Source organism: Odocoileus virginianus, chromosome 12, assembly GCF_023699985.2.
Source record: "Odocoileus virginianus isolate 20LAN1187 ecotype Illinois chromosome 12, Ovbor_1.2, whole genome shotgun sequence".
NCBI classification, from domain to species: domain Eukaryota; kingdom Metazoa; phylum Chordata; class Mammalia; order Artiodactyla; family Cervidae; genus Odocoileus; species Odocoileus virginianus.
The window spans coordinates 27,696,792-27,715,540 of NC_069685.1; the positions used below are offsets into that span (position 1 = coordinate 27,696,792).

General features: G+C 35.2%; 1 protein-coding gene across 12 annotated transcripts in view; it reads right to left on the reverse strand.

Moving 5' to 3' along the window:
• The window catches only part of LARP1B (La ribonucleoprotein 1B), a 129,408-nt gene that overhangs the window by 22,882 nt on the left and 87,777 nt on the right, over positions 1–18,749 (reverse strand). For 10 of the 12 annotated variants that reach the window (XR_011490631.1, XM_070474854.1, XM_020901094.2 and 7 more), the window contains 2 exons: positions 10,251–10,459; positions 9,702–9,808 (listed from right to left, as the gene is read on the reverse strand). Coding sequence is in view for 11 of the 12 variants with exons in the window: in XM_070474854.1 (XP_070330955.1) it covers positions 9,702–9,808; positions 10,251–10,459 (316 nt within the window). In the remaining variant the exon portion in view is untranslated. Of the gene's footprint in view, positions 1–9,701; positions 9,809–10,250; positions 10,460–11,889; positions 12,030–18,749 lie in introns of those variants that run through there. The other 2 variants (XM_070474856.1, XM_020901098.2) reach the window with 2 other exon arrangements.

Genomic DNA, 18,749 nt, shown 5'->3' on the forward strand with positions numbered 1-18,749 from the left:
CAAATTTGCTGGCATGTTGAGTGCAGCACTTTCACAGCATCATCTTTCAGGATTTGAAATAGCTCAACTGGAATTCCATCACCTCCACTAGCTTTGTTTGTAGTGATGCTTTCTAAGGCCCACTTGACTTCACATTCCAGGATGTCTGGCTCCAGGTGAGTGATCACACCACATTGGATTGTATCAAATATCTGTTCTATGTCAGTTGAAATGATTACATAGTTTTTTTCCCTTGGTTCTATTAATATCATGCACTATATTGGTTTCCTTATATTATATTGAATCACTTATACTACTGGGATAAATCCCACTTGTCACAGTGAATAATCCTTTTAATGCACTGTTAGATTTAATTTGCTAATATTTTTTGAGGACATATGCATTTATATTCATAAGGGATACTGGTATGTAATTGTATTTTCTTGTGATGCCTTTATCTGGTTTTGGTATTAGGGTAATGAAGCCCTCAATAGAATAACGATTCCCTTCTCTTCAGTTTTTTGAAAGAGTCTGAGGAGAGTTAGTGCTAACTCTTCTTCAAATATTTGGTAGAATTCACTAGTGAAACCATTTGATTCAAAATTTTGTTAGAGGTTTTTGATTACTAATTCAATCTCTTTACTTCTTATAGGTGGGTTGAAGTTTTTATTTTTTATTAAATTAGTTTAGGTAATTAATTTATGTGTTTCAAGGAATTTATTCTAGGTTATATAATTTGTTGATATATAACAATTTGCTCATAGTATTCTCTTAGAATCCCTTGTATCTCTGTAATGTCAGTAATAATGCCTCCATTTTCATTTTTGATTTGAGTTTCTTGCATCTTCTTTTTTTTCCCTCATAGATGAGAAATCCATGGATATGGAGGGTCAAGTGTATTTTCTAATTTCCACTGTAATTTCTTCTTTGACCCATGGGGTACTTAAGAATGTGCTATTTAATTTCTACATATGTGTGAATTTTTACTTTCCTTCTGTTAGGGATTTCTAACATCCCATTGTTGTCAGAGAAGATACTTTGTGTGACACCTCTTTTAAAATTTATTAGAAATTCTGTTATGGTCAAACATATATAGTCTATTGTGAAGAATGCCCCACGTGATCTTAAGAATTTGTATTCTTCCATTGTTAGGTGATATAGACTTCCGCCTGCAATGCAGGAGACCCCGGTTCTACTCTTGGATCGGGAAGATCTGCTGGAGAAGGGATAGGCTACCAACTCCAGTATTCTTGGGCTTCCCCTGTGGCTCAGCTGGTAAAGAATTCGCCTGCAAGGTAGGAGACCTGGGTTCGATCCCTAGGTTGGGAAGATCCCCTGGAGAAGGGAAAGGCTACCCACTCCAGTATTCTGGCCTGGATAATTCTATGGACTCTATAGTCCATGGGGTTGCAAATAGTCGGTCACGGCTGAGTGACTTTCACACTATTCATACACTATTGTTAGGTGAAAAATTCTTAAATGTGTTAGGTCTAATTGCCTTATAATGTTGTTCATGCACTCTATTTTGTTAATCATTTTATGTTGGGTTGGTTGATCTATGAATTATTGAAAGCAGGGTATTGAAATCTCCAATTATGCCTACAGAATGTTTATTTCTCTTAATTCTGTCAGTTTTTGTTTCATATATCTCCTGAGGAGCTGTTATTAGATACATAAATGCTATGTCTTCTATATTGAACCTTCTGTTAATATATAATGTCCTTATCTCTTGTATTCTTCTTAAAGTATAGTTTGTCTGATATTAAAACAGCTACCCCAGCTCTCTCAAATGTGCATCTTTTACCATTCTTTCACTTTCAATCTATTTGTGTCTTTGAATTTAATATGAGTCTCTAGTAGTTGTATATAGCTGGAACATGTTTTTTACCATTCTGCCAATCTCTGTCTTCTGACTGGAAAATGAAGTCTATTCATATTTAAAGTAACTGCTGGTAAGGAGGGAGCTGCCATTCTGTTATTAGTTTTCTATATGCTTTATAGATTTGCTGTCCATCACTTCCTCTTACTGTCTAAATTTTGTGTTGTTTCTTTTCCTTCTGAATAAAATGTTTTGACTCTCTTCTCATTTCCTCTTATATATGATCTATAGATATTTTCTTTGTGGTAGTCATGAGGATTACAATGAACAAAAAACTCTACTCATATACATATCTGTCCCCTACTTTCTGTTACTGATTAAATTAAATCTTTATATACTATATAACAAAGCAGTAATTTTTAAGTTATTTGTCTTTTAAATAACATAGAAAGTAAAAAGTGGAGTTATAAGTTAAATTACAGTAAAACTCTTACGAAAATTGCTTCTTTCCTCATATGTCTTCACGTTACTGTCAAGTGTCCATTCATTTCAAACTGAGGACTATCTTTAGCATTTCTTACCGGGCAAATCTAGTAGTAACAAACTCCTTCAGCTTTTTTTTTTTTTTTAATGAAGACTTTATCTTTTAGAGAAACATTAGCATTATGGCAACTTGAGTGGAAGGTATAGAGAGTTCCCTTATACCATCTATTCTCCCTGCTCCCCAGACCATGGCCTCCTCCACTATCAACATCCAGCACATCTACCACCAGAGTAGTAACATTTGTTACAACTGACCAATCCACACTGACAACATTATAATCACCCAAAGTTCACAGTTACATTAGCCTTTACTCTTGGTGCTGTGCATTCTATACTTTATAACAAGAAGTAGCTATCATTACAGTGTCATACATAGTATTTTCACAGCCTAAAAATCCCGAGTTCCAACTACTCATCTCTCCTTTCCCTCAACCCCTAGAAAACACCGGTCTTTCTATCATCTCCATAGTTTTCCTTTTCCAGAATGTCAAATCGTTGGAATTTTACAGTGTGTAGCCTTTTCAGATTGAATCCCTTCACTTAGTAATATGCATTTAAGGTTCTTCCACGTCTTTTCATGGTTTTATAGCTAATTCTTTTTTTACTACCAAATACTATTTCATTGTCTGGATATACCACAGTTTATCCACTTGTCTACTGAAGGACATCCTGGCTACTTCCAAATTTGGGCAATTATAAATAAAGTTGCTTTAAATATCTCCATGTGCAGATTTTCATGTGGACGTAAGTTTTTCGCTCCTTTGGGTAAGTACCATGGAGGGTGACTGCTAGATGGTATGTAAGAGTATGTTTAGTTTTGTAAGAAACTTCCAAACTATCTTCCAAGGTGGCTGTACTATTTTAGATTCCAAAATATTGCCAATGAATGAGAGTTCCTGTTAATCCATATTCTCACCAACATTTATTAGTGTTGTCAGTGTTCTGGATTTGGCCATTCTAACAGGTGTGTTGTACAATCTCATTGCTGTCTCACTTTTCCAATTCCCTGATAATATATGATGTGGATGGAGTATCTTCATGTGCTTATTTACCATTTGTATATCTTATTTGGTGAGGTATCTATTAGGTCTTTGGCCCATTTTCTAACAGATGTTTTTTTAATTTTTTTTTTTGTTGTTGTTTTATTGTTGAGTTTTAAGAGTTCTTTAAGAGCTTTATTGTTGAGTTTTATTGTGTATCATGGACAATAGTCCTTTCTCAGATGTGTCTTTTGTAAATTCTGTGGCTTGTCTTTTCATTCTCTTGGCAGTGTCACTCACAGAACGAAAGTTTTCCACTTTTATCAAGTCCAGCTTGTTGATTTCTTCCTTTACAGATTTCACTTTTGGCGTCATATCTAAAAAGTCAACATCCAACCCAGGATCGCAGATTTTCTCCTGTTATCTTCAAGGAGTTTCATAGTTTTGTGAGGTTTCTGATCCACTTTGAGTTAGTTTTTGAGAAGCATATAAGATCTATGTTTAGACTTTTTTACATATGAATGTCCAACTGTGCTAAGCCATTTAACTAATCACTAGTTAAAAAGATTATCTTTGCTCCACTGTATTGCCTTTGCTCCTTTGTCAAAGACCACTTGACTTTATTTGTGTGGATCTGTTTCTGGGCTCTCTAGTCTGTTCCATTCATATATTTATCTATTTTTTCACCAATATCACACTGCTTTGATCACTGTAGTTTTAAAGTAAGTCTTGAAGGTAGGTAGTATCAGTTTTCAAACTTTGTTCTTAAATATCATGTTGGCTATTCTGGGTCTTTTGCTTCTCCACAAAAACTTTAAGAATCAGTTTGTTAACATCCACAAAATAACTTCCTGGGATTTTTTTATTGGAATTGTTTTGAATATGTAGATCTAGTTGTGAAGAACTGACATCTTAACAGTACTCTTTCTATCCATGAACATGGAATATAACTCCATTTATTTAGTTTTTTTTTTTAATTCCTTTCATCAGAGTTTTATACTTTTCTTCACATAGATCTTATACATATTTTGGGCAGGGTGATAATGCAAATAGTATTTTGCCCTTAATTTCATATTCTACTAGTTCATTGCTGGTACATAGGGAAGTGATTGACATTTGTATATTAACCATGTAACCTGTAATGCTGATGCAACTGCTTATTAGTTCCAGGAGTATATTGATTATTTATGATTTTCCACATAAACAATCATGTCATCAGTGAGCAAAGACAGTTCTATTCCTTTTTTCTAAATCGATGTATCTTTTGTTTCTTTTTTTCCCCTCAGGCTTTATGTCTGTCTCTCAAATTTGAAGGGCTGTTTTGCCAGATAAGGAAATCTCAGTTGACAGGTTTTATTTTTCCCCCTGCACTCTGAATATATCAGTTTACTGGCTTTTGGCCTACACGGATTCTGCTGAGAAACTGCCTGCTATGTTTACTAAGGATTCCTTGTATATGACGAGTATCTTCTCTTATGATGCTTTCAGGATTTTCTCTTTGTCTTTGGTTTTCAATAGTGTGATTATAAAGTATCTTGAGGTTAGTCTCTTCTGGTTTATCCTACTTCAAGTTCATTAAGCTTATCAGATTTGTAGATTCATGTATTCCAGCAAGTTGGGAGCCACTATTCTTTCAAATATTCTTCCTGCCCCCTTTTTCTTTTCCTTCTGAGATTCCCACAGCGTGTGTACTGGTCTAGTTCATGTACCTGATTGATCCCTTAGATACTGCTTGATTTTTCTTCATTCTTTCTGTTCCTCAGATTTGATAATTTAAACTGTTCCATCTTTAAGTCTGCTTATTCTTTCCTTCCTCTTATGTTTGATGAAATCTACTTTTGAACTCCTTGGTGTATTTTTCATTTTGGTTACTGTATTTTCAGGTGCAGAATTCCTTTCTGGTTCCTTTATATAATTTCTATCTCTTGAGAATCTTGTTTTCTTCATACATTGCTTTGCTATCTTTGTCTGTATCTTCCTTTATTTAACTCTTTGAGTATCCTTAAAACAGCAGTTTTAAAGACTCTGATTAAGAAAAATGGGAATGGGAGCTTCATTAGTTACATTTTTCATCAATTAATTTTATTCTTTCAAATGGACCATACTTTTATTTCTTTGTAGGCCTTCTGATTTTTTTGTTGTTTAACAATGAAAATTTGAATCTTATACTGTGGTAACTCTGGAAATCAAATTCTCCCTCTTGCCCAGGGTTTGCTGTTGTGTTTTTTTTCCCTCAATTGTTGTAGGGTAATTCTGTGCTGAGGTAAGTCTGAGGTGAAAGCTTAAAGTCTCTTAGATCTTTTTCTGAGCCTACATCTTTTCTTGGGCATGGGTGATAGTTTTCTAAATTTCCCTCTATTAGTGGTTGCTTTTGAATGTCAAAACAAAAACAAAAAAAGACATTCAGACAGTGTGGATGAAACAATGGCAGCCAGACTCTGTCTGTACTTTGTTGATCAGAGGCAGTTAGTAGTCGGAATACAAACTCCAATATTTGGAGGACAAGGTCCTCATTGCCTATTTTGGATCCAGCAAGCCATTACCAGAGTGGGGGTTGCCATCTTCCCAAATGCCGGTCACAGGGCTAGGGGTGGTGGAAGATAGACAGCTGCTACTACACAAAAGGCTGACATCAATCAATATTGACAATTTACCTGACATGCTTTCCTCTGGAAGCTTTAAGTGTTTAAAAAGACTGTAGAGTTCCAAAACTGTCAATACAAACAATTTCTGAAAATACAATTGCTGTTTAAGTGGTGAGACAGATACCTACCTGTTCCTTCCCACTCTATTATCTGCCTGACATTACTCTCCTTATTTTAGGGCACCAAGCAAGGCATCCAGGAAGTTAATGCTTCAAAGACCCGAACTCCCTGGTGACTTTCAGGGGAAGGTTTTTAGACAGGGTGAGGCAGACCAAGATCAGACGTGTGGTTACCAAGGTGGAAGGAGGGAGGGAGAGGGATGGACTGGGAGTTTGGGGTTGGTATATGCACACGTACACTTAAAATGGATAAACAACAAGGTCCTACTGTATAGCACAGGGAACTATATCCAATCGTTTGGGATAAACCATAATGGAAAATATGGGAAAAAAGAAAAAAGAATGTATAACGGGCTTCCCAGATGACTCAGTGGTAAAGAATCTCCCTGACAACACAGGAGACACGGTCCCTGGGTCAGGAAGATCCCCTGGAGGAGGACATGGTAACCCACTTCTGTGTTCTTGCCTGGGAAATCCCAGGGACAGAGGAGCCTGACAGGCTACAGACCACAGGGTCGCAAAGAGCAGCACACGACAACTGTGCACTGCGCAGCAGCACGTGTATATGTGTAACTGAGTCGCTTTTCCGTACAGCAGAGATTGCCACAATATGGTAAACTGACTATACTTCAACAATAACAACAAAAAAACACAGGATGGGGGTGAGGGATTGTGGGGTACATGATCAGCTAGTTCTCATTCTGCTGATTGGTTGGTGGTGAGGTATCAGGAGTTAATTTTGGTTTCAATGGGTATGGGGTATCTATGCTTATGGGCAGCACACAGTTAACTTCTTCCACCTGGTGGGGGTTTCAACATCATCTTTGATAGATGCTACTGCCCTCACGGGGTCTCTATCATGAGATTTGAGAATCTTCCTTCTGCACTTGCAGTTTTGAGGCCTTGTTTCAATAAAAATCCAGAACTGTGTGTACTCCTCAGTGCCTGCCCACCAGCTGGCCTTCTTCTCTTTATCATATATTTGATGCTGTGTGTCAGGCACGTGTGATATACTCTTTCATTTTGTCTTGGTTGGATTTTCTCTAGGGGTCATCTTAAGAAAATACTGTAAGCTAGCCAGCAATAACTTTTCAGTGGTTGCAGAGTTCTTCTTTGTATCTTTGGAAAGCAATATGTGTAACTGATGCCCTATTGTTGGACATTCATGGTGTTTCCTTCTCTCTTTCTTCTCCTCTCTTTTCTCTTTCTTCCTCTTCCCCCTCCTCTTTTCCTCCTCCTCCTCCTCAGGGGTTACTTTTAAAAATGTGATTATTTTGAAACTGTATTCTGAGATATGTCATCATCTAGAAGTCTGCATAACTAAGTTAATAAAGTTTTCAAGGTGACCAATGATTCATGATGTTACAAAAGAATGCATGACATAAGAGCCATTCAAAGTGGAAGAAGTTCAGTGACTTTTAATGTAACAGAGTATGAAAGTCATTGACATATGGTTTCAGATTCCACATTGCAACTAACTTTTAAAAAACTACCACTTGTTCAACTTTGGTTAAAATCAAAGAATACCTACTTTGAATGATATCAAAGAGAAATAAATTTCAGTTATCTGAAAAGGCTATTAAAACATGTCTCCCTTCCCCAGATTTTATCATTCTATTTTAACAACAACAAAAAAAACACAAATGACAAGACTGAATACAGAAACATGTGAGAATCCAGTTATCTCATATAAAACAAAACATTAAACAAATAAGTAAAACTTTAAGACAAATACCATTCTATTCAGGAAATTTTTGTTTTGAGAACTATATTTCATAAAAATGTTTATGTTAATATAGAATATTTATTATTGTTATTTTAAATGAATAAACATTTAATTTCTTTCAGCTTTACTTTTAAATTCAATTTAATTTTTTATTAACATTTCTTGTTAAACGAAAGCTAACAGAATTCATTGCCAATAGACCTGCAGAAGAAATATTTAAGAAATGAAGAGCATTGTAAATGGTAAAAATGAGAACATTTTTAAAACTTTCTTTTTCATGTTAATTGCTTTAAAACCTAGTTGTCTAAAAAATAATAATAACAAAGGATGGGAGGAGATGGAACTTTACTATATTAAGGTTCTTATCCTATACATGTAATGATGTATCATTTGAAAGGAGAGTATATGTTACAATGTACACTATAAACCCTAGAAGACTAGTTTAAAAAAAGAAATACAACAAGTCAATTAGAGATAAAACAGAATCATTACAAAAACTAAGCTGATTCAAAAGAAAGTAGGAAAAAAGAACAAAGAACAGATGAGACAAATAGAATATAAGATGATAGATTTAAATCCGATCAATACTTACACTAATGTAGATGGTCCAAAGATATGTTAAAGCAATTAAATAATCCTTCAATTAAAAATAAATAAAATTTTTTAAAAGATAAGAATGTTTATAGTGAGGTAGGTTGTGGTGAGGGAGGCAGGGGATGCAAAAGGTATAAGGGAACTCTACCTTCCACTCAATTTTGCTTGTAACTAAAACTCTAAAAGGTAAGTCAATTAAAAAAATTCACACCTCATTATTGTAATTACATACTTGTCTGCCATCTCTGAATTAAGGTCTGGAAAGGCAGGGACTATATATATCATCTTCTCTGCTATATATCAGTGCAAGATTTTTCATCATTACCTACTGATCTCTAAATATACTCCTCCAAGAAAAAATAATAATAAAAGAAACAAACTCTGAAAATGACTTAGAATACAGAGTAACTGTAAGTAAACAATAGATGTGCAAGAAGAGCATATAGACATTTTATCTTTTAAGGGAAATATGTCTAATGAGAACAAAATGAAAAGTACCACATGAATACCCAAGAAAGGCATACTTGGGGATTTTCAGATCATGATAAACTCTCTAGTTTTTCTTTGAATAAAACTAATTCTTCCCTTATAGTAACCAGTCAAAAAAAACTTGTTTTCCTAAAACTCATTTTCCAATTAGAAAGTTGATCAGATAATTATTCTGAAAATATCTATACAAACTCAAGACAAGTTTTTCAAGAAACACAAAACAATAGTAACTCACCTCTGCAATCACTGTACAGGACAAAGCATAACCATATTTTTGTAATGTACTTAACTGGCATAGTAAAAGTTCGCTCTGTCATCTCTTTTGAGATAAATAATAGTCTTTTGTAAAATTAAAGCTAAAAGAAAAATAACCAGCTAATCTAAATTATTTTCCCCCAAAGGAAAAACTCTAAAATATTAATGTGTTTTATTTCCATATCCTTTACATGGTTTGAGCAGATTGTTTAGCACATTAACATACTAAGAACCTACTATGCCACAAAATATCTGGAATCTTTCCAAAGATAATAACTTTAATAGACCTAAATATTTTTAATCTAAGAGTACACATTTGTGGAAATTACTTCAAAAGGGGAAAAACAAAAACCTATCCTACTGAATTATTCCTTAACATACTTATTGTAAAACTGTCCCACTTACTTCTTCTTCTTTGGCTTCTTTTTACTATTTTCATTGTTCTATAATTTGCTAACATATTAATTTTTAAATGTTCCCAAATGTCTAAATAGTAACTGTTTCCAGTGAACTTAAAAGCAAGAACAAAGCAATGTTTGACAGATACAGTACCTGACAGAGGATGTTCTTGGCTCGTGATCTCTGGAGTCCATTACCCAACCAACATGACACTCTAGAGGGGGATTTGTACTATGTCTTGTTTTTCTCTTTCTTGGACTCTAAGGAAAAAAAAGTCAAACATTGCAATTACTTTCAGTAGTGTGAACCTCACAAGTAAATTAAAACCCTCTGACTATAAACCAACTCAAACATTTTCATACTGTGGATGACACATTATGAAATCATATGAAGTCACAAAACTCAAACATCTCACATACAAGTTACAAAACTTAGCAAGGCTAAGATTTCAACATAAGGATTAAAGAAAATACAGCTTAAAATGATTCCTTATTACACCTTCTGATCATCTTTAATTAACACTATCCATTGTAAAGAAGTTATTCCTTAACCTGAGAAGACATCACTATGGTAAAATATCATTTTCTTAATGAATTCCTGCAACTTACAATTTTTTTTATTGTGATAGAAACTAAAAAAGTTTCATTTTGTAATGGTGAAGTATACAAAATGTAGGCTGTATATTTTTGGTGTTCTGTGTACCTTTACATCAATGGCTTTGGGCTCTTTAACAGGATAAAATCTTGGTGTTTTGTTTGGATCTTGTAATCGAGGTGTTCGCAGTGTCTTGGGTGCCCTTGCAGGGTAAATTCTGGGAGATTCTGGAACTGCTGTGGGCAATGAACGGGCCATTGTTGCTGAAGATACTTCTGAAACATCAAACAGCTTCTGAGCTAATTCATCAGTCAAATCTGCAAAAAAAAAAAAGCTGTTAAAAGTATTTCAGTGCAAAAAAAAATTATTTTATTACTGAGAACAAGGATAATTCTGAAATTCTCTATTCTCAGAGTACTTTTTTCATTAGCAGTATTTCAAATATACAAGAAAGAATTTAAAAAGAAAAAAACACTTGTCTACATATCATCTAGATAACTACATTTTAATTTTGCTTCATTTCAAACTTTTTTTTTAAAGAAAAATATGCCTAAAACCTTTGCTAATCCCATTTTGCTTTTCTTCCTCAGAGATAACCAGGCTCTTAAATTTGATATGTTTATCTATTACTCTATATATGTAATAATATTATTTTGCATAATTAACTTGATATAAATGGCATCACAGTATAATATCATTTTGCAGGCTTTTTCAGTAAATATTTTGTTTGTGACCATTACTCAAGTTCTATTCATATAGCTTTGGTTTATTCATTTACACTGCAGAATATCATATTGTAAACAAATATTAAAATTTATTTATTCTCCTGAAGACAGTGTTTTTACATTTTTGGTATAATCAATAGTACTGCAGTGAACATTGCTGAACATGTCTCTTTGTACAGGTATTAGTACTTCTCTAGGGTTTATATCTGAAATGGAAATACTGGTCAAGTGCAATGTGCATCTTCTGGTTTACTAAATACTGTTTGCCAACCTGCTTTCTATAGTGATTTCACCAGTTTGACTAGCAGTTATCCTGGTCAAGGCTAGGTTTTGCTTAGACTTTTAAATATTTCTCCATCTCATGGGATTTAAAAGGTATTTGCATTTCTTTGGCTACTAATGAAGTTGAGCATATTTTTATACAGTTAGCACTCAGATTCCCCTTATGTGAGCTTGCCATTCATATCCGTTTGATTATTTTTCTGTTGGGTTTTTATTAACTAATTTGTGAAAATCTTAAGGTAAAATACTAAGTAAGCAAGCAGACAAATCAAGTTAAAGTGTCAAAACTGCAGGCTCTATTTCTACGTGGTTTTTCTTCAGACTTATCAACTTCTTTTGATTCATACAATAAACTTTTCACTCAACAAATATCACTGAGTACCTAATACATTCCAAGTACTATTTAGACACAAGTTTGTAAACTCAAAAGGGAACTAACTCACTCTGTTACCTAGTCTCACCATCTTGGTATTTTCCTTCCTAGTCCATGACCTTTACAGTTGCCAGAATAATTATTCTAAGGAGCAATTTAGGTCATTTCACATTTCTACTTAAAAATTTTCAGGTTTTCCCCACTGCCTCTAGGAGAAGAATAGGTTCTTTATCATGGCATATAATACTCTCCTGATTTTGCTTCAGTTTTGCTTCTATTGTCATTCTCCATTTCAATCTTGGTGCCCCAAACAGCAACCTACTTGTTATTTCTATTTTCTGTTGCTCTTGTTTTCTTGCGTCATATCTTTTCATATGTTTTTTTCTGTATCTAAAAGTCCTTTTCCTTCATCTTTTTACACCCAATTAGACTCATATCATTCCTTTAAAATCCAGCACAAATTCTGAGTACTTTCTCTGGGAATGTGTAGCATTCTTCAAACATCTTCTGCCAACAGAATTAATCATTAATCGATTATTTTTGTGCCACCTCTGCATTTTTATCCATTTATTTTTAGATTTGTTAAATTGAAATTTATTTTCTTATATATCTTCCATTAAATGCTAGCAGTAAATATCAGTACTTCTCTGAAAGCAAGGGCCACAATCTATATATGTACACCAGGATCTACAATTGTGCCTAGGAAAAAGTATATCCCCATCCAATGACTGAAAAACTTAATTGTGTTAATGGTATTTTTCTGTATGGTAAGATAATACACAATTTCAGGGGTTAAGGGTAGGAGCGTACACTGAAAAATATGGTAAATCCAGTGCCCTTGTAAAAGAAATATTCAAAGATCTAGGAGCAGTAACAACCCAGAAATAGTAAGCTTCCTAGCATCTAGATTATGGCTTCTAAATTCCACTTCCCACTGATCAGTCTTCTTAAAAAAAAAAAAAAAAGTCTGAAGCACAAAGTATTATAAAAGCCTAGGAAATCTTGAGCCAGAAAGCAATGAAGTTAAAAATGAAAATATTAGCATGGTACATGAAGACATAGCAGCAAACTTTAGGAGACACTGCCAGTCAAAACAATGAATGAATTGGCCTAAGAACATCAAATAAACAGACCCTATGAGTTCATAATGGTTCCTTTAAAATTTAATCATATTTCTAGGCTGCTATGGCACCAACTCATTATTCTGAAAATGATCAATAGAATACAAGCAAAGAAAAAAGAATTTACCTTTTTTTGTAAATTTAATTCCAGAGTAAACAAAGAGTTAATTAAAAGAAAAAATTCTTCCTTACAGACTTCTAGGTTAAGAAATATAAAAGGAGTAACAAAATTAGAAGATGACTATTTTGCAACTCTAGTGAGACAGAGGATGAAGAAAATATTCATCAATAGCTGCTAAAATCATTTGGTAAAATGCTGAGGAGAGATTTAATGACCCATGAAAGAAAGAATTGCTATACTAACTTCTGTAAAAGAAAAAACTTCGGTTTTGAGAACAACACTTTGAAGAGAATAAAAAGACAAGCCACGGAATGTCACAGTATTTGTAGAACACACATATGATAAAGGACTATTATCCAAGATATACAAAGAACTATCAAAATTCAACAACAAAAACCTGATGAGAAAATGGGCCAAAGACCTAACAGACACCTTACCAAAGAAGATATATAGATGGCAAAAAGCACACGGAGATACTCCACATCAGATATCATCAGGGAACTGCAAAGTAAGACAACAATGAGATTCTGCAACACATCTATTAGACTGGCCAAAAACCAGAACAGCAGCAACACTAGTAAATGCTGGTGAGAATGTGAAGTAACAGGAACTCTCATTCACGGTGGTATTGTAGAAATGAAAAATGGTACAGCCACTTTGGAAGACAGTTTGGAAGTTTCTTACAAAACTAAACATACTCTTACATACCATCAAGCAGTCACCCTCCTCGGTACTTACCGAAAGGAGCTGAAAACTTAACGTCCACACAAAAATCTGCACATGGATATTTAAAGCAGTATTATTTATAACTGCCCAAACTTGGAAGCAACCAGATGTCCTTCAGTAGGTAAATGGATAAATAAACTGTCACAGACCCAGACAACGGATAATTATTCAGTGAAAAGGGCTATCAAACTATGAAAAGACACAAAAAACCTTAAATGCATATTACTAAGTGAAGGGATTCAATCTGAAAAGGCTACACACTGCAAAATTCCAACTATTTGACATTCTGGAGAAGGGAAACTATGGAGATGATAAAAAGACCAGTTGTTTCTAGGGGCTGGTGGCAGAGATGAATAGCTAAAACACAGAACAAATTTTTAGGGTCGTGAAAATGCTATATATGACACTATAATGATGACTACATCTCATTATACATTTATCCAAATCAACAGAATATACAACACCAACAGTAAATGCTGGGACTTCCCCGGTGGTCCAGTGGTTAAGAATCCTCATACCAATGCAGGGAACACGGGTTTGATATCTGGTCTGGGAAGATTCCATGTGTCACAGAGCAGCTAAGCCCAGGAGCTACAACTATGGAGCCCACATGCTGCAACTACTGAAGCCCACACACCTAGAGCCCATGCTCTGCAACAAGAGAAGCCACCGTGATGAGAAGCCCTCACACAACAACTAGAGTTGGCCCCACTCACTGCAAATACAGAAAGCTCACACATAGCAACAAAGGGCCAGAACAGCCAAAAATAAATTAAAGGCTTTTTTAAAAGAATAAGAAAAACAGAAACTGAAAAAAAAAAGTAAATGCTAATATAACTATGGACTTTTGCTGATTATGATGTATCAACATAGGCTCATCAATAGTAACAAATGTATGACTCTAATGTGGTCTGTTGCTCTGAGAAGGCAACCTCTTTCACCAGATGGGTAATAGTAAGCTAGGGTCATATTAAAAAGCAGAGACATTACTTTGCCAACAAAGGTCCGTCTAGTCAAGGCTATGGTTTTTACAGTGGTCATGTATGATGTGAGAGTTGGACTGTGAAGAAAGCTGAGCGCTGAAAAATTGATGATTTTGTACTGTGGTGCTGAAGAACACTCTTGAGAGTTCCTTGGCCTGCAAGGAGATCCAACCAGTCCATCCTAAAGGAGATCAGTCCTGGGTGTTCATTGGAAGGACTGATGTTGAAGCTGAAACTCCAATACTTTGGCCACCTCATGCGAAGAGCTGACTCACTGGAAAGGACCCTGATGCTGGGAGGGATTGGGGGCAGGAGGAGAAGGGGACAACAGAGGATGAGATAGCTGGATGGCATCACTGACTCAATGGACATGAGTTTGAGTAAATCCAGGAGTCTGTGATGGACAGGGAGGCCTGGTGTGCTGCAATTCATGGGGTCGCAAAGAGTCGGACACGACTGAGTGACTGAACTGAACTGAGGGTTAGGGTGTAAATGTGAAATCTCTGTACCCTCCTCTAAATTTTGCCATGAGCCTAAAACTGCTCTAGCAACAAAACCCTTAGGGGGAAAAAAAAGGTTAAGGGAAACTTTATGATGAATAGATCAAGCTGATAACATCTAAACTCAATGATAACATCAGCAAACATGCTCAGGTGCTTCAGTTGTGTCCAACTCTTTGAGACATCATGGACTATAGCCCTCCAGACTCCTCTGTCCATGCGATTCTCCAGGCAAGAATACTGAAGTAGGTTGCCATTTCCTTCTCCAGGGGATCTTCCCGATCCAGGGGATTGAACCTGAGTCTCCTGTGTCTCCTGCATTGCAGGCTGATTTTTCACAGCTGAGCCACCGGGGAAGAGAAGCCCAAAATAAGCACATGGGAGTGCATTAACAATTCTCTCTGCTTTTTTTTCTCTGCTTTTATTTTTATCTGAACATTTTCATATTAAAAAGTTAAAGTTTTGTTTCAGTTTTACATTTATTTTATTCCAGGTTTAATTCACTCTGAATTTGACCCATCCCCAAGAGCAGATATACCAATTTTATGAAGATTAATATTTATAGAGTACCTTTTGTTATCTCAAAAGAAACATTCTACAAAATTTGTATAGCGTATCATTTACCAATTTATTATATTTTGACATAAAATTACTAAAAATAGTTAAGAAAATTGCAAGTACATAAAATACGTTCAGTACAAAAATTATATTACTAGAAATATAAGTAGTTAGGAAATAAAAGTATATTAAAAATATTTTTTAAAAAAATACAAAGATGACATATGAATATCATTTAGATATTGTAACTTCTTTTTAATTAAAATCATGGGCCATCTCTTATATGTGAATGTTCAAAATAGCATTTTTCATAATAGGCAAAAGTGGGAAAAAAATCCAAATATACACCTTTTCCAAATGGATAAACAACATGAAGTATGTCCATACTACAGAATACTACACCTTACAAAAAGGAGAGAAGCACTAACATAGGCAAAAAAATGGATTAATGTCAAAAATATTGTATTAATTGACGTCCCCTTCTCCTCCTGTCCCCAATCTCTCCCAGCATCAGGGTCTTTGCCAATGAGTCAACTCGTAGCATGAGGTGGCCAAAGTATTGGAGTTTCAGCTTCGGCATCAGTCCTTCCAATGAACACCGAGAACTGATCTCCTTTAGGATGGACTGGTTGGATCTCCTTGCAGTCCAAGGGACTCTCAAGAGTCTTCTCCAACATCACAGTTCAAAAGCATCAATTTTTCAGCGCTCAGCTTTCTTCACAGTCCAACTCTCACATCCATACATGACCACTGGAAAAACCATGGCCTTGACTAAACAGACCTTTAGCAAAGTAATGTCTCTGCTTGTTAATATGCTATCTAGGTTGGTCATAACTTTCCTTCCAAGGAGTAAGCGTCTTTTAATTTCATGGCTGCAGTCACCATCTGCAGTGATTTTGAAGCCCAAAAAATAAAGTCTGACACTGTTTCCACTATTTCCCCATCTATTTCCCATGAAGTGATGGGACCAGATGCCATGATCTTAGTTTTCTGAATGTTGAGCTTTAAGCCAACTTTTTCACTCTCCTCTTTCACTTTCATCAAGAGGCTTTTTAGTTCCTCTTCACTTTCTGCCATAAGGGTGGTGTCATCTGCCTATCTGAGGTTATTGATATTTCTCCTGGCAATCTTGATTCCAGTTTGTGCTTCATCCAGCCCAGCGTTTCTCATGATTACTCTGCATATAAGTTAAATAATCAGGGTGACAATATACAGCTCTTAGCATGGTGGCCCAGTGGCTAAAGACTCCATATTCCTAATGCATGAGGCCTGGGTTTTATCTGGTGAGGGAACTAGATTCCACATGGTGCAACTAGGACCCAGCACAGTCAAATAAAGTTAAAAACAGAAACAAAACAACTGAATTATGGCACTGGTGTACAAATATACAAATTTACTGACATTAATCACACTATACACTTAAAGTGAGTTAATTTTGTGTAAATTATACCTCAAGAAAGCTTTAAAACAGAAGACCAGGCCATCTGCTCTTTGGGAACCTCAACTGTGATCATCTACCATAAAGTTTCTGCTAAAAGTTTATCAGAGAAGGCTGATATTTCAAGGATTAGGCTAAAGTACTAATTTTCAAAGTGTAGTCCCAACCAGTGGGAATAGCAAGAGAACTAGAATTAGAAGTGGAGACTGAAGATGTGACTAAACTGCTATAATCTCATAAGAAAGTGGTTTCTTAAGATGGGATCTACTTATTCCTAATGAAGATGCTGTGAAGAATGTCAAAATGACAACAAAGAATTTAGAATACTGTATAAACTTAGCTGATAAAGAACTGGCAGGGTTTGAGAGGACTGGTTCCAATTTTGAAAGAAGATCTACTGTGGGTAAAATGCTATCAAACAGCATTGACTGTCACAGAGAAATTGTTCATGAAAGGAACAGTTAATCAATTCAGTGGACTTGACAGTTCTCTTATTTGAAGAAACTGCCACAGCCACCCCAACCTTCAGCAATTACAACCCTGATCAGTCAACAGCCATCAACACTGAGGTGAGGCCCTCCACCAGGAAAAGTATTATTATAACTTACTGAAGGCTCTGATGATGGTTATCATATTTTTTAAGCAATAAAACACTTTTAAATTAAGATATGCTCATTTTTATTTTAGACATGCTATTACACACTTAGTAGATCACAGTATAGTGTACATATACTATATACAGACTGTAAAACATGTGACTTGCTTCATTGTGGTATTTACTTTATTATGGTGGTCTGGAACCAAATCCATAATATCTCTGAGGTATGCCTGTATCTCTAAAGACCCTACAAGCATTGAAAGAATAAAAAAGGAATATTACTAAAAACACCCCCAAAGTAGACAAACTCTTTATATATAAACTACAAAAGTTCACCCAAGAAAACCTAGATTACCTAAATAGGCCCATGTCTCTTTAAAAAATTAATTAGTAGTTAAAAATATTCCAACAATTCCAGACCCAGATAACTTCACTGGCAAATTCTACCACTCCTATAAGGAATCAATAATAACAACTGTATACAAACTCTTCCAAAATATCGAAGAGGAGGGAATGCTTACTAACTCATTTATGAGACAGTATTCCCTGATACCAAAATCAAGCAAAGATAATCCAAGAAAAACAAATATTCTTCATTCCTCTAAAAAAAAAAAGCAAATGGAATCTAACAGTATATAAAAAGGGTAATATGTCACAGTCAAATAAGGTTTATCCTGGGCTAATCATTTGAAAAGAAATCAACGTAATTCACAATATAAATAAGCTAATTAAGACAAAACATGTAATCATTTCAAAAGACCCAGAAAAAAGATCCTCCCCCCCCAAATCAGCATCCATTCATGATTAAAAACTCTCAGGAGAATAGCACTGAAACATGTATATTACCATATGTGAAACAGATCACCAGTCCAAGTTTGATGCACGAAACAGGGCACTCAAAGCCCGTGCACTGGGACAACCCAGAGGGATGGGATGGGGAAGGAGGTGGGGGAGGGGGGGGTTCAGGATGGGGGACACATGTACACCCATGGCTGATTCATGTCAATGTATGGCAGAAACCACCACAATATTGTAAAGTAATTAGCCTCCGATTAAAATAAATTAAAAAAAAACTCTCAGTACACTAGAAATAAAATCTACAGCTAATATCATACTTAATGAAAGGCTGAATGCTTTCCTCCTAAAATCAGAAACAATGCAAGGATGTCTTATAACTTCTAT